This window comes from Lonchura striata, chromosome 31, assembly GCF_050655825.1.
Source record: "Lonchura striata isolate lonStrDom1 chromosome 31, ASM5065582v1, whole genome shotgun sequence".
NCBI classification, from domain to species: Eukaryota; Metazoa; Chordata; class Aves; order Passeriformes; family Estrildidae; genus Lonchura; species Lonchura striata.
This window is the reverse complement of record NC_140733.1, coordinates 8,550,754-8,565,267: the sequence shown is the minus strand read 5'-3', so window position 1 is coordinate 8,565,267 and position 14,514 is coordinate 8,550,754. Positions and strand designations below refer to the sequence as shown.

The window sequence follows — 14,514 nt, the reverse complement described above, 5'->3', positions numbered from 1 at the left end:
CCGTCCACCCCCACCCCCCCAAATCCCATTCCTGCACCAAATCTGCCGTTCCTCCCCCCCCCCCAAAAAAAAAAAAGCCGCGGTGCCGAGAAAAAACCACCTTAAAAAACCCCAAAACGCCCCTCAATGGGTCCCCCGAAATGTCCTCAGAGCCGGGGCACGGCGCCGCGGCCCGGGAGGGGCCCCCCAAAACGGGCAGGGGGGGTGTCCCGGGAAAGAGGCCGCCCCCTCCCCCATCAGGACCCCCCTCCTCCCCCCCCACGGGGCACCTGCCCCCCCCGGTACCCCCGGACACCGGGGTGGGGCAGCGGCGGCGGCGGCGGCGGCGGGGGGTACACGGTGCGGATCCCCCCCTCCTCCGGGGGCCGCAGCGGCCGCAGCGCCAGCCGCCCCCCGCCGCCGCTTTTGGGGGGCGGCAGCGGCGGCGCCCCCATCCCCATCCTCCTCCTCCTCCTCCTCCTCCAGCACCCCCCCAGCACCCCCAGCACCACCCCGGCCGCCGCCGCCGCCGCCGCCCCCAGAGCCGCGGCCGGCGGCAGCGCCGGGGGGGCGTCCCCGGAGGGGGCTCCGGGAGAACCGGGCTGGGGGGGGTCCCCGGCGCCCGCCCGGGCCTGGGCGCAGAGCGGAGGGGCGGCGGGGGGCTCCAGGGCGGCCAGGCAGACGCGGTACGGGGCTCGGGGCTGCAGCGCCCGCACCACGTACTCGCCGCGCTCCCCCCGCACCAAGGTCTCGGTCACGGCTCCCCCCCCGGGCCGCAGCCAGCTCAACCGCAGCGACGCCCCGGGAGGGGCCGGGGGCCACCGCACCCGCAGCGCCCCGCCGGGCGCCGCCTGCACCCACAGCCCCGGCGCGGCCGCCGCGGCTCCCGGCGAGGCGGCGGGGGACGCGGCGGCGGCGGCGGCGGCGGCCCCGGGGGACGTCCCCCCGCCCGGGCCTCCCGCCGGCCCCGCGGCCGGGCTCTCGCACGCGTCCATCTCGCCCCGCAGCTCGCCCACCGGCAGCCCCCGCAGCCGCGCCGGCGCCTGGCACAGCAGCCCCCGCACCTCCAGGCGCGGCGGGGCGCGGCGGCGCAGCCAGTCCCGCAGCCAGGCCAGGTTGCAGCCGCAGAACCAGGGGTTGTTGCGCAGCCCCAGGTGGCTCAGGCTGCCCAGGTCGTCGAAGAGCCCCCGCGGCAGCGTGGTCAGGTTGTTGTCCGACAGGTCCAGCCGCTCCAGCGCCCTCATCCTGGCCAGGGCTCCGGCCGGCACGTGGCTGATGGCGTTGGCGGCCAGCGAGAGGCGGCGCAGCCGAGCCCGGGGCAGGTTGGCCGGCGGCGCCGCCAGCGCGTTGCGGCCCAGCGAGAGCTCGCTGAGGTTGCCCAGGCGGCTGAAAGTGTCGTCGGCCATGCGCTGGTTGGCCAGCAGGTTCCCGTCCAGCACCAGGCGCCGCAGCGCCGGCAGCCCCTCGAAGGCGCGCAGCGGGATGGTGTGGATGCGGTTGTCGTCCAGCCGCAGCTCCTCCAGCGCCGGCGGCAGCCCCGCGGGGACGCTGCTCAGGTGGTTGCGCGAGAGGAAGAGCAGGCGCAGCCGGCGGTTCTCGGCGAACGCGTCCTCCTCGATGCCGGCCGCCGACACCGAGTTGTCGTCCAGGTGCAGGCGCTCGAGCAGCGGCGCCCGCGCCAGCGCCCGGCGGCACAGCCCGCGCACGTTGTTCTCCTGCAGGTGCAGCTCCCGCAGCGCCGGCGGCAGGTGAGCCGGCAGCTGCTCCAGCGCGTTGGCGTACAGGTACAGCACCCGCAGCGCCGGCAGCCGGCCCAGCCGCGCCGGGATGCCGGCGTCGCCGATGCGGTTGTTCTGCAGGAACAGCGTGGTGGCCCCGGGCGGGAGCCCCTCGGGCACGGCCGTCAGCCCGCGGTCGTTGCAGTAGACGCGGCCGCCGGAGCAGCGGCACACGGCCGGGCAGGCCCCGGTGGCGGCGCTCAGCAGGGCGATGGTGGCGGCCACGGTGGCCAGCGGCAGCCGGGGCGGCCCCCCCCGCGCTGCCCGGGCTACCGGAGGGACGGGGAGGGGACGGGGAGGGGGGGCCATGGGTGGATGGGTGGCCTGTGGGAGGGGGGTGGGGGAGGTGTCAGGGGGGTGGGGGGGTGGGGGATGGCCTGGAGACCCCTCCCCTCCCCGGGGGATGAGCCCCCTCCCCAGCCTGGCCACAAGTCTTAGGCAGGACCCCCCCTCTGAACCCCCCATTAAAGGGGGCCCAGGACCCCCAGCCTGGCCCTAAATGTAAGGCAGGACCCCCCCTCTGAACCCCCCATTAAAGGGGGATCAGGACCCCCTACCTGGCCCCAAATGTAAGGCAGGACCCCCACCAGCACCCCCCATTAAACGGGGCCCAGGACCCCCAGTCTGACCCCAAATGTAAGGCAGGACCCCCCCTCTGAACCCTCCATTAAAGGGGGACCAGGACCCCCAGTCTGGCCCCAAATGTAACGCAGGACCCCCCCTCTGAACCCTCCATTAAATGTGGCCCAGGACCCCCAGCCTGGCCCAAATATAATTCAGGAACACCCCCCCACCAGCACCCCCCATTAAAGGGGGCCCAGGACCCCCCACCTGGCCCCAAATGTAAGGCGGGACCCCCCCTCTGAACCCCCCATTAACGGGGGACCAGGACCCCCAGTCTGACCCCAAATGTAAGGCAGGACCCCCCCTCTGAACCCTCCATTAAATGTGGCCCAGGACCCCCAGCCTGGCCCAAATATAATTCAGGAACACCCCCCCACCAGCACCCCTCATTAAAGGGGGCCCAGGACCCCCCACCTGGCTCCAAATGTAAGGCAGGACCCCCCCTCTTTGCACCCCCCATTAAAGGGGGATCAGGACCCCCAGCCTGACCCCATAGAAGGGGCAGGGACCCCTCTCCCCCCATTATAGGGCACCCCCCGAATTCCACCTTAAGTCCGCCTTGTAGGAGACCCCCCCCACCCCACATCCAAGGCAGGGACACCCCAAACCCCACCCCAAAATCCAGGGGGGTCCCGTCCCGGCCACCCAGGTGTGCCGGGGGTGGGGCCCTACCTGGCTCCTCTCGGTCCTCGGGGTCCTGGTGCGAGGCCGTGGCTACCGCGGCTACCGGCGCCGGTGCTCCATGGCCCCCCCGCCCCGCCGGGGGGGCCGCTGGGGTGGGGAGGGGGCATCAGCCGTGGGGGGGGGGTCCTCATGCGACAGCCCCCCACCCCCCTTGCTGTGACACCCGCCAGCACCCAGGTGTCCGGGCCTTTCCCCCACACCCCCCCCGGGGGCCAATTAGCAGCGTGGCTAATGAACCCCCACTCATTAGCAGCACCTCGTTAGGGACCCCCCCCCTCCGGGACCTTGGTGCCCCAGGGACCCCCTTGCGTCAGCCCCGGCCTCGCGGGGGGGGGGGTCAGGTGCCACCCCCAGGTGGGGACACAGGTGACACCCCCCACCCCTCCCCAGTGACCCCCCCCGTGAGCCCTGGGGGGGTCGGGGGGGGTTTTGGGGTCCCATGGAAATGGGGGGGGGGGGTCGCTGCCTTAAACCCTGATCCTGCCACCACCCCCCCCCCCCCCCATCCTGGAGCATCCTCCACTCTCGGGGGTCCCGGGGGGTTTTTGGGGGTTCTCGGGGGGGGTTTGGGGGTTCCGGGGGTGCTGCTGGGAGGGGGGGGGTGTTTTTTGGGGGGGGGTCAGGCCCCCGGGACGCTCGGGGCCCTCTTCCCTCCCCTCCCCCCGCAGCCCGCCCGGACGGTCCCTCCCCCCCCCCACCGCTGGAGCATCCCGGGGTACCGGGAGGGTTTGGGGGGGTCCCGGTGGGATTTGGGGGGGGGCTCAGGGTGGGGGAGGGCTGCGCCTCAGTGTCCCCCTCCTCTCCCGGACGCCTGGGCCCCTCCCCCCGGGCTGGCTGGAGCATCCCTGGGCAGTGGGGGCGGGGACACGGCGGATTTGGGGGGCTGGGGGGGGGTCGGGAGGGGTTGGGGGGGGGTCCCTGGTGTGTGTGTGGGGGGGGTCGCTCCGAGGGGCGGCGGGAGGGAACGGGCCCCGCTCCGGTCGAACGGACCCTCCCCCCCCCCACCCGGGCCGGAGCATCCGCGGGTAGCGGGGCGGGAGGGGGAGGGGATGGCGGAGGGGCTGGGGGTCCCGGGGGGGGTCCCGGGGGTCCTTACCGGGTGGCTACCGGCCGGCGGTGCGGGCCCGGCGGCGGCGGCGGAGGCTGCGGGCGTGGGAAGGCGGCGGCAAAGGGGGGGGGCCTGGGGAGGGGGGCCGGACCGGGACCGCCCCCCGGTGCGGGGGGATTTGGGGGGTGGGATGGACCAAACCGGGCCGGGACCGCCCCCCGGTACCGGGGGATTTGGGGGGTGGGATGGACCAAACCGGACCGGGACCGCCCACCGGTACCGGGGGATTTGGGGGTGGGATGGACCAAACCGAACCGGGACCGCCCCCCGGTACCGGGGGATTTGGGGGTGGGATGGATCGGACCGGGACCGCCCCCCGGTACCGGGGGATTTGGGGGGTGGGATGGACCAAACCGGGCCGGGACCGCCCCCCGGTACCGGGGGATTTGGGGGGTGGGATGGACCAAACCGGGCCGGGACCGCCCCCCCGGTACCGGGGGATTTGGGGGGTGGGATGGACCAAACCGGACCGGGACCGCCCCCCGGTACCGGGGGATTTGGGGGTGGGATGGACCAAACCGGACCGGGACCGTCCCCCCGGTACCGGGGGATTTGGGGGGTGGGATGGACCAAACCGGACCGGGACCGCCCCCCCGGTACCGGGGGATTTGGGGGGTGGGATGGATCGGACCGGGACTGCCCCCCGGTACCGGGGGATTTGGGGGGTGGGATGGATCGGACCGGGACCGTCCCCCGGTACCGGGGGATTTGGGGGGTGGGATGGATCGGACCGGGACCGTCCCCCGGTACCGGGGGATTTGGGGGGTGGGATGGACCAAACCGAACCGGGACCGCCCCCCCGGTACCGGGGGATTTGGAGGGTGGGATGGACCAAACCGGGCCGGGACCGCCCCCCGGTACCGGGGGATTTGGAGGGTGGGATGGACCAAACCGGGCCGGGACCGCCCCCCGGTACCGGGGGATTTGGGGGGTGGGATGGATCGGACCGGGACCGCCCCCCCGGTACCGGGGGATTTGGGGGGTGGGATGGACCAAACCGGACCGGGACCGTCCCCTGGGGCGGATTTGGGGGTCCTGGAGGGTGTTGGGGGGTTCTGGGGGTTCTGTGTCCCCCCGCAGTGGGGAGGGGGAGGGTCCTGCCCCTGGGCTGGACAAGATTTGGGACCCCCCCTCCCCAAAATTGTCACCCCAGACCCCAGATTTCCCCCTGCCCCCAGCCCCATTTACCCCCCAGGGCAGGGGGGAGCGCCCCAAGGGCCCCCCCAAACCTCAGGGACCCCCAAGTGTCACCCAAAAGGGTCCCCAAATTCCCTTCCTCCGCTTCAACCCCCAAAACTGCCCCAAAAGGGGGTCCCCGACCCCTCAATTGCCCCCAAAACGGGGGGGGGTGGTCCCCAACCTCCTCCTACACCCTCGACTGCCCCAAATTCTCCCTCCCCACCCCAAACTGCCCCTCTGCGCCCCAAATTCTCCCTTCCCACCCCAAACTGCCCTTCTGCACCCCAAATTCTCCCTTCCCACCCCGAATTTCCTCTCCCCACCCCAAAATCCCACTCCCTACTTCAACCTCCCCCTTTCCCACCCCAAACTGCCCCTTTCCCACCCCATATTCCCACTTCCCCAAATTCTCCCTTCCCACCCCAAATTCCCCCTCCCTACCCCAAACTGCCCCTTCTGCACCCCAAATCCTCTCCCCCCATCCCAACCCCCCCCTCCCCACCCCAAATTCCCCCTCCCCACCCCAAATTCCCCCTCCCCATCAAACTGCCCCATCCTCACCCAAACTGCCCCACCCCAAATTCCCCCTTCCCACCCCAAACTGCCCCTTTCCCACCCCAAATTCCCCCTCCCCACCCCAAATTCCCCCTCCCCACCCCAAATCCCCCCTCCCCATCAAACTGCCCCATCCTCTCCCAAACTGCCCCACCCCAAATTCCCCCTCCTCCACCCCAAAATCCCCTTCCTCCACCCCAAATCCCCCCTCCGCACCCCACATCCCCCCTCCCCAGCCCCCCAACCCCCCCTCCCCGATCTCCCCCTCCCCAAATCACCACGCTCAGTTTTTTGGGGGGTGGTTTGGGGCCGCATCTTTATTGGGGCGGGCGGGGGCAGCGGGGCGGGGGGCGGCAGGGCCGGGGGGGCTCTGGGGGGTGCGGGGCGGGGGTTTTGGGGCGGGGGTCACTTGTAGAGGATGTCGTAGTGGCCCGGGCGGTAGAGGAGGCAGACGCGGGGCTGGGAACCCTCGGGGAACACGTGCGGGTTGGTGGCGCCGCCCTCGCCCCGGTCCATGTACTCCACCAGGATGGAGACGTGCAGCGCCCGCGCCAGCGCGATGATGTGGATGTGGTCGCTCTCCTTGGACATGGGCTCCACCTCCTGAGGGGACACAGGGGACAGAGGGACACTGGTCAGTGACCTCCTGAGGGGACAGAGGGACAGTGGTCAGTGAAATGGTCAGTGAGGTGGTCAGTGAAATGGTCAGTGAGGTGTGGTTGCTCTCCTTGGACATGGGCTCCACCTCCTGAGGGGACAGAGAGGGGACAGTGGTCAGTGAAATGGTCAGTGAGGTGGTCAGTGAAATGGTGTGGATGTAGTCGCTCTCCTTGGACATGGGCTCCACCTCCTGTGGGGACACAGGGGACAGTGGTCAGTGACCTCCTGAGGGGACAGAGGGACAGTGGTCAGTGAAATGGTCAGTGAGGTGTGGTCGCTCTCCTTGGACATGGGCTCCACCTCCTGCCAGATAGAGGGACAGAGAGGACACAGGGGACAGAGGGGACACAGGGGACAGAGGGGACACAGGGGACAGAGGGGACACAAGGACAGAGCGGTCAGTGGTGGCAGTGGTCAGTGGAGCGTGGGGACACAGAGTGGACACAGGGCAGGGACAGCGGTCAGCGATGACGTTGACGTGGTCGCTCTCCTTCCACATGGGCACTTGCCCAAGTGCCCCTCACACGATGCCAGAGATGCCCAGGTGCCCCAGGTACCCTTCACACGATGCCAGAGGTGCTGCAGGTGCTCCAGACACGGGGACAGAGCTGCCAGGTGCCCCAGGTGCTCCTCTCTCGGTGCCCAGGTGCCCCTCACACGATGTCAGAGATGCCCAGGTGCCCCAGGTACTCCTCACAGGGTGCCCAGGTGCCCCTCCCACGGTGCCCAGGTGCCCCAGGTGCCCGGGTGGCCATACCTGCTGGCAGAGCTGCCAGGTGCCCCTCACACAATGACAGAGGTGGCCCTCCCACGGTTCTCAGGTGCCCCAGGTGCCCCAGACACCTCTCACACCGTGCCCAGGTGCCCCTCCCACGGTGCCCCGGGTGCCCGTACCTGCTGGCAGAACTCCTTGATGCTGCGGCCGCCCTCCAGGAACTGCTCGAAGAAGCGCCGGTGGCGCTGGAGGCAGCCCGAGGTGAGCAGGCGCAGGTAAACCACCAGGTAATCCGAGGTGGCCGGCTCGTTGAAGGCCGCCAGCAGCTCCGGCAGCGGCACACGGCGCTCTACGCGCTCGATCAGCTCCATCAGCTGGGAGAGACACCTGGGTCACACCTGTGTCACACCTGGCACACCTGTGTCACACCTGGGTCACACACACGCGGCGCTCCACGCGCTCGATCAGCTCCATCAGCTGGGAGAGACACCTGGGTCACACCTGGGTCACACCTGGCACACCTGGGTCACACACACGCGGCGCTCCACGCACTCGATCAGCTCCATCAGCTGTGGGACACACCTGGGTCACACCTGGGTCACACCTGGGACACACCTGGCACACCTGGGTCACACCTGGCACACCTGGGTCACACCTGTGTCACACACACGCGGCGCTCCACGCGCTCGATCAGCTCCGTCAGCTGGGAGAGACACCTGGGTCACACCTGGGACACACCTGGCACACCTGGGTCACACCTGGGTCACACCTGGGTCACACCTGGGTCACACCTGGCACACCTGTGTCACACCTGGCACACCTGGGACACACCTGGCACACCTGTGTCACACCTCTCACACTCCCTGTGTCCCCTCCACGGCTCCCTGAACCCTCCCAAGCCCCCCAGACCCTCCCCAAGCCCCCAAAAACCCCCCCTGAACCCCCTTAGAGACCCCCCAGAGCCCCCCAAATCCCCCCAAAGCCCCCCCAGAACCCCCTTAGAGACCCCCCAAAGCCCCCCAGAACCCCCCAAATCACCCCAAAGCCCCCCAAATCACCCCAAAGCCCCCCAAGAACCCCCTTAGAGCCCCCCCAAATCACCCCAAAGCCCGAATCCAAACCCTCCCCAAAGCCCCCCAGACCCCCCAGAGCCCCCCAAATCAACCCAAAGCCCCCCCAAATCCCCCCAAAGCCCCCCAAATCACCCCCAAGCCCCCCCAGAACCCCCCAGAGCCCCCCAAATCACCCCAAAGCCCCCCCAGAACCCCCTTAGAGCCCCCCCAAAGCCCCCCAAATCACCCCAAAGCCCCCCCTAAACCCTCCCCAGAGCCCCCCAGACCCCCCGAGCCCCCCGGCCCACCGTGTTGTGGAAGTCCTCGATGGTGAACTCGGTGAAGCCCTGGGCCACCAGCTCCTCCTTGCTCCGCGCCGACACCTCCTTGAACCTGGGGGCGCGGGGGGCTCAGGGGGACCCCGGCCTGGGGGGTCCCCGGCCTGGGGGGTCCCCGGGGCAGCTCGGGGGGATTTGGGGGTTCCCAGGGCTCTTCTGGGCTGCTTTTGGGCCATTTTCCGGCTGGTTTGGGGCTGGTTTTGGGCCATTTTGGAGTATTTTCGGGGTCCTCAACTGGTTTTGGGCTATTTTTTGGTTATTTCCAGGTTGTTTTCGGGGTGTTTTTGGGGTATTTTCAGGCGGTTTTGGGGTGGTTTTGGGGTACTTTCAGGCGGTTATTTTGGGGTATTTTCAGGTGGTTATTTTGGGGTACTTTCAGGTTGGTATTGGGTGTTTTTGGGGTGTTTTCATGTAGTTTTGGGGTGTTTTTGGGGTACTTTCAGGCAGTTATTTTGGGGTATTTTCAGGCGGTTATTTTGGGGTATTTTCAGGCAGTTTTGGGGCGGTTTTGGGGCACTTTCAGGCAGTTATTTTGGGGTATTTTCAGGCGGTCATTTTGGGGTGTTTTTGGGGTACTTTCAGGCGGTTATTTTGGGGTATTTTCAGGCGGTTTTGGGGCGGTTTTGGGGTACTTTCAGGCAGTTTTTTTGGGGTATTTTCAGGCGGTTATTTTGGGGTATTTTCAGGCGGTTTTGGGGTACTTTCAGGCAGTTATTTTGGGGTATTTTCAGGCGGTCATTTTGGGGTGTTTTTGGGGTACTTTCAGGCGGTTATTTTGGGGTATTTTCAGGCGGTTTTGGGGCGGTTTTGGGGTACTTCCAGGCGGTCATTTTGGGGTATTTTCAGGCGGTTATTTTGGGGTATTTTCAGGCGGTTTTGGGGTACTTCCAGGCGGTCATTTTGGGGTGCTCTCACCGCTGCAGCTCCTGGCCGTCCTCCAGCAGCGCCTCCAGGTGCGCGAAGCCGAAGGCGCGGTAGAAGCAGTTCCCGTCCGGCCGCGTCTTGCGGATGTACGAGTACTTCTGCAGCAGGTCCTGGACAGCGGGGACAGCGGGGACAGCAGGGGACATCAGGGACAGCGGGGACATCAGGGACAGCAGGGGACAGGGGACAGCGGGGACAGCAGGGGACATCAGGGGACATCAGGGACAGCGGGGACATCAGGGGACATCAGGGACAGCAGGGGACATCAGGGGACATCAGGGACAGCAGGGGACATCAGGGGGACAGCGGGGACATCAGGGACAGCAGGGGACAGCGGGGGGACGGGGGACATCGGGGACATGGGGGATGTGGGGGACAGCGGACAGTGGGGACATCAGGGGGACAGGGGACAGAGAGGGGACATCAGGGGACAGCGGGGACATCAGGGGGACACAGGGGACATCAGGGGACAGGGGACAGCGAGGACAGAGAGGGGACATCAGGGACATCAGGGGGATGGGGGACAGCGGGGACATCAGGGACATCAGGGGGATGGGGGACATCAGGGACATGGGGGACAGGGGACAGAGAGGGGACATTGGGGACAGCGAGGACGTCAGGGGACAGCGGGGACAGCGGGGACATCGGGGGGACATCAGGGACATGGGGGACAGCGGGGACGTGGGGGACACTGAGGGGACAGTGGGGACACCAGGGGACAGCAGGGACACTGAAGGACATTGGGGACAGTGGGGGGACAGCAGGGTCATGGTGGGGACATCACGGGACACCAGGGGGACAGGGAAAACTGTGGGAACATCACGGGACACCAAAAGGACATCAGGGACATGATGGGGACACCAGGGGCATTGGGGGACACCAGGGACACTGAGGGGACACCAGGGACACCATGGGGGACACGGTTGGGACATCGGGGGGACAGGGGCACACCAGGGGGACATCACGGACATACGGACATCATGGGGACATCAGGGATGCCAGGGGGACAGCAGGGACAGCATGGGGACACTGGGGACAGCAAGGATACCGTGGGGACACCGTGGGGACACTGTGGGGACACTGTGGGGACAGCAGGGACAGCATGGGGACACTGTGGGGACACTGGGGACAGCAGGGACACCGTGGGGACACCGTGGGGACACCGTGGGGACACTGGGGACAGCCCCAGGACAGCCAGGACTGGGGCTGTGGGGACACCATGGGGACACCGGGGGGGACAGGGACACCCCTGGGGACAGCCAGGCTGCAGCCAAGCCCAGCCTGGTGTCCCAAGCCCTCCCAGTGTTCCCCAGTTCCTCCCAGTGCCCCCAGTTCCCCTCCCAGTCTGTCCCAGTCCCTCCCAGTGCTACCTACCAGTTCCATACTGGTATCCCAGTTCCTCCCAGTATCTCCCAGTGCCGTCTGCAGCCTCATCCCAGTCTCCCAGTGCCCCCCAGTCCCTCCTAGTCCATTCCAGTCTCTCCCAGTTCCCCCAGTTTGTCCCAGTCCTCCCAGTTCCCCTCCCAGTCACCCCAGTTCTCCTCCCTGTCCCCCTCACAATTCCCCCCAGTTTCTCTCCCAGTCTATCCCAGCCCCTGTCCCAGTCCCCCCAGTTTCTCTCCCAGTCCCTCCAGTTCTCCTCCCACTGTCTCCCAGTACCCCCCAATCCTCTCCCAGTCCTTCCCAGTCTGTCCCAGTCCCCCCAGTTCCCTCCAAGTTTCTCTCCCAGCGCTGTCTGCAGCCTCATCCTGGTCTCCCAGTGCCTCCCAGTTCCCCCCAGTTTCTCTCCTAGTCTGTTCCAGTCCATCCCAGCCCTGTCCCAGTCCCCCCAGTTCCCTCCCAGTGCCCCCCAGTCTCTCCCAGTGCTGTCTGCAGCCTCATCCTGGTCTCCCAGTTCTCCCAGTACCTCCCAGTCTGTCCCAGTGTCCCCATTTCCCCTCCCAGTGCTCCCAGTCCCTCCAATTTCTCTCCCAGTTTGTTCCAATCCATCCCAGCCCCTGTCCCAGTCCCCCCAGTTTCTCTCCCAGTCCCTCCCAGTCTGTCCCAGTGTCCCCATTTCCCCTCCCAGTGCCTCCCAGTCCCCCTAGTTTCTCTCCCAGTCTGTCCCAGTGTCCCCATTTCCCCTCTCAGTCCCCCCAGTTTCTCTCCCAGTCCCTCCCAGTCTGTCCCAGTGTCCCCATTTCCCCTCCCAGTGCTCCCAGTCCCTCCAATTTCTCTCCCAGTCTCTCCCAGTTTGTTCCAATCCATCCCAGCCCCTGTCCCAGTCCCCTCAGTTTCTCTCCCAGTCCCCCCAGTTTCTCTCCCAGTCCCTCCCAGTCTGTCCCAGTGTCCCCATTTCCCCTCCCAGTCCCCCCAGTTTCTCTCCCAGTTCCTCCCAGTCTGTCCCAGTGTCCCCATTTCCCCTCCCAGTCCCCCCAGTTTCTCTCCCAGTCCCTCCCAGTCTATCCCAGTGTCCCCATTTCCCCTCCCAGTCCCCCCAGTTTCTCTCCCAGTCCCTCCCAGTCTGTCTCAGTGTCCCCATTCCCCCTCCCAGTCCCCCCAGTTTCTCTCCCAGTCCCTCCCAGTCTGTCCCAGTGTCCCCATTTCCCCTCTCAGTCCCCCCAGTTTCTCTCCCAGTCTCTCCCAGTTTGTTCCAATCCATCCCAGCCCCTGTCCCAGTCCCCTCAGTTTCTCTCCCAGTCCCCCCAGTTTCTCTCCCAGTCCCTCCCAGTCTGTCCCAGTGTCCCCATTTCCCCTCCCAGTGCCTCCCAGTCCCCCCAGTCCGCACCTTGATCTTCTCCTGGTACACGTGGTCATCCTCCGCGTACTCCTTGTAGAGCTCGGCCAGCTCCAGGCGCTCGGACACCAGCGGGTTCTGCACGGCGATCTGCGGCCAGCCGGGGGTCACGGCCCCGCCAACCGGGGGTCACGGCCCCGCCAACCGGGGAGACCCCCGGGGGCCCGGGGAGACCCCCCGGGGGGGCAGGGCGGGGTTTGGGGAGGGGTCCGCACCTCCTGCTGGATCCGGTCCTGCTGCGCCATGATCGCCTCGTCGTAGGCCAGGCAGTTCACACCTGGGGGACACCGGGGGGGTCACCGGGGGTTACCGGAGGGGGTCCCGGGGGTCCCGAGCGGCTGCCCGGCCCCACCGGGAGGGTGTGGGGTACCCCCGGGAGGGTCCTGAGGGGGGGAAAGCGAGGGGATCGTGGCGGGTTTGGGTTCCGGGAGAACCGGGAGAACCGGGGGCTGGGCGCTGGAGGCCCTCCCGGGACTAACGAGGCCGCCGCCGAGGGGAGAACCGGGGGCACGGCCCGGCGAGGGCGGCGGCCGCGGGGCGGGCGGGGTGAGGCCAGGGGGGCTCGGCCGGTACCGTCGGCATCGCTGCCGCCCAGCGGCTCCGGCTGCGGCTGCCGAGGCTCCTCCGCCGCCATCGCCGCCCCGCCCGCCCCGCGCCGCCGCTTCCGGGGCAGCGCCGCCGCTTCCGGGACCGGCCCCGCCCCGGGGCGGGGCTTGGCGTGGCCACGCCCCTTCCGCACGGCGGGACCGCCGCGGGGAGCGCGGGAGGCTCCGCCCATCGTGGGCGTGGCCAGGCCGCTGGCCACGCCCCTCTTCCGTCGCGGCGGCGGCGGCGGGGAAGGACCGGGAGCCCCGGGATGGCACCGGGAGCCTCCGAGATGGCCCCGGGAGGGTCCCGGGATGGTCCTGGAAGCCCCGGGATGGCACCGGGAACCCCGGGATGGTCCCGGGAGCCTCCGGGATGGCTCCGGGATGTCACCGGGATGGTCCCGGGAGCCCCGGGATGGTCCCAGGAGCCCCGGGATGGCTCCGGGAGCCCCGGGATGGCACCGGGACGGTCGCGGGAACCTCCGGGATGTCTCCGGGAACCCCAGGATGGTCCCGGGAGCCTCCGAGATGGCACCGGGAACCTCCGAGATGGCCCCGGGATGGTCCCGGGATGGTCCCGGGAGCCCCGGGATGGCTCCGGGAACCTCCGGGATTGTCACGGGAGCCTCCGGGATGGCACCGGGATGGTCCCGGGAACCTCCGGGATGGTCCCAGGGTGGTCCCGGGATGGTCCTGGGAGCCCCGGGATGGCTCCGGGAACCTCCGGGATTGTCACGGGAGCCTCCGGGATGGCTCCGGGATGGCACCGGGATGGTCCCGGGAGCCCCGGGATGGTCCCGGGAGCCCCGGGATGGCACCGGGAACCTCCGGGATGGTCCCGGGAGCCTCCGGGATGGCTACGGGATGTCACCGGGATGGTCCCGGGAGCCCCGGGAAGGTCCCGGGAGCTCCGGGATGGCTCCGGGAACCCCGGGATGGTCCCGGGAGCCTCCGAGATGGCCCCGGGATGGTTCCGGGATGGTCCTGGGAACCTCCGGGATGGTCCCAGGGTGGTCCCGGGATGGTCCTGGGAGCCCCGGGATGGCTCCGGGAACCTCCGGGATTGTCACGGGAGCCTCCGGGATGGCTCCGGGATGGCACCGGGATGGTCCCGGGAGCCCCGGGATGGTCCCGGGAGCCCCGGGATGGCACCGGGAACCTCCGGGATGGTCCCGGGAGCCTCCGGGATGGCTACGGGATGTCACTGGGATGGTCCCGGGAGCCCCGGGAAGGTCCCGGGAGCTCCGGGATGGCTCCGGGAACCCCGGGACGGTCCCGGGAGCCTCCGAGATGGCCCCGGGATGGTCCTGGGAACCTCCGGGATGGTCCCAGGGTGGTCCCGGGATGGCCCCGGGAAGGTCCCGGGAACCTCCGGGATGGCCCCGGGATTGTCACGGGATGGTCTCGAGAACCTCTGGGATTGTCACGGGAGCCTCCGGGATGTCACCGGGATGGCCCCGGGATTGCCCCCTCAGCACCTTCTTTGGCCCCGCTGTGTGCCCAAGTGTCCCCAGATGTCCCCAGGTGCCCCCAGGTGTACCCGGGTGCCCCCAGG

At 68.7% G+C, this 14,514-nt stretch overlaps 2 protein-coding genes across 2 annotated transcripts; both read right to left on the bottom strand.

Annotated features, from left to right (window-relative positions):
- Nucleotides 1-83: 83 nt before the first annotated feature.
- Nucleotides 84-4,239, bottom strand: LOC146764857 (leucine-rich repeat transmembrane protein FLRT1-like). Its single transcript, XM_085563913.1, has 3 exons — nt 4,162-4,239; nt 3,054-3,152; nt 84-2,081 (listed from the first exon to the last, which is right to left on the bottom strand). The coding sequence occupies exon 3, from the start codon at nt 2,064-2,066 to the stop codon at nt 237-239; it is 1,830 nt and encodes a 609-aa protein (XP_085420039.1). The 5' UTR covers nt 2,067-2,081; nt 3,054-3,152; nt 4,162-4,239; the 3' UTR covers nt 84-236.
- Nucleotides 4,240-6,206: 1,967 nt separating this feature from the next.
- LOC146764856 (ubiquitin thioesterase OTUB1-like) lies at nt 6,207-13,029 on the bottom strand. The gene is made up of 7 exons (XM_085563864.1): nt 12,946-13,029; nt 12,588-12,649; nt 12,364-12,462; nt 9,588-9,706; nt 8,643-8,727; nt 7,462-7,656; nt 6,207-6,510 (listed from the first exon to the last, which is right to left on the bottom strand). The coding sequence occupies exons 1-7, from the start codon at nt 13,004-13,006 to the stop codon at nt 6,313-6,315; spliced, it is 819 nt and encodes a 272-aa protein (XP_085419990.1). The 5' UTR covers nt 13,007-13,029; the 3' UTR covers nt 6,207-6,312.
- Nucleotides 13,030-14,514: the final 1,485 nt, after the last annotated feature.

Bases quoted from the DNA above. Each gene is read 5' to 3' on its own strand.
- LOC146764857 (XM_085563913.1), bottom strand. From the start codon at position 2,066: ATGGCCCCCCCTCCCCGTCCCCTCCCCGTCCCTCCGGTAGCCCGGGCA.
- LOC146764856 (XM_085563864.1), bottom strand. From the start codon at position 13,006: ATGGCGGCGGAGGAGCCTCGGCAGCCGCAGCCGGAGCCGCTGGGCGGC. The intron at 12,463-12,587 runs GTGCGGACCCCT...GGCTGGCCGCAG, and splicing joins AGGACCGGATCCAGCAGGAG to ATCGCCGTGCAGAACCCGCT. The intron at 7,657-8,642 runs GTGGGCCGGGGG...TGTCTCTCCCAG, and splicing joins TCGAGGACTTCCACAACACG to CTGATGGAGCTGATCGAGCG.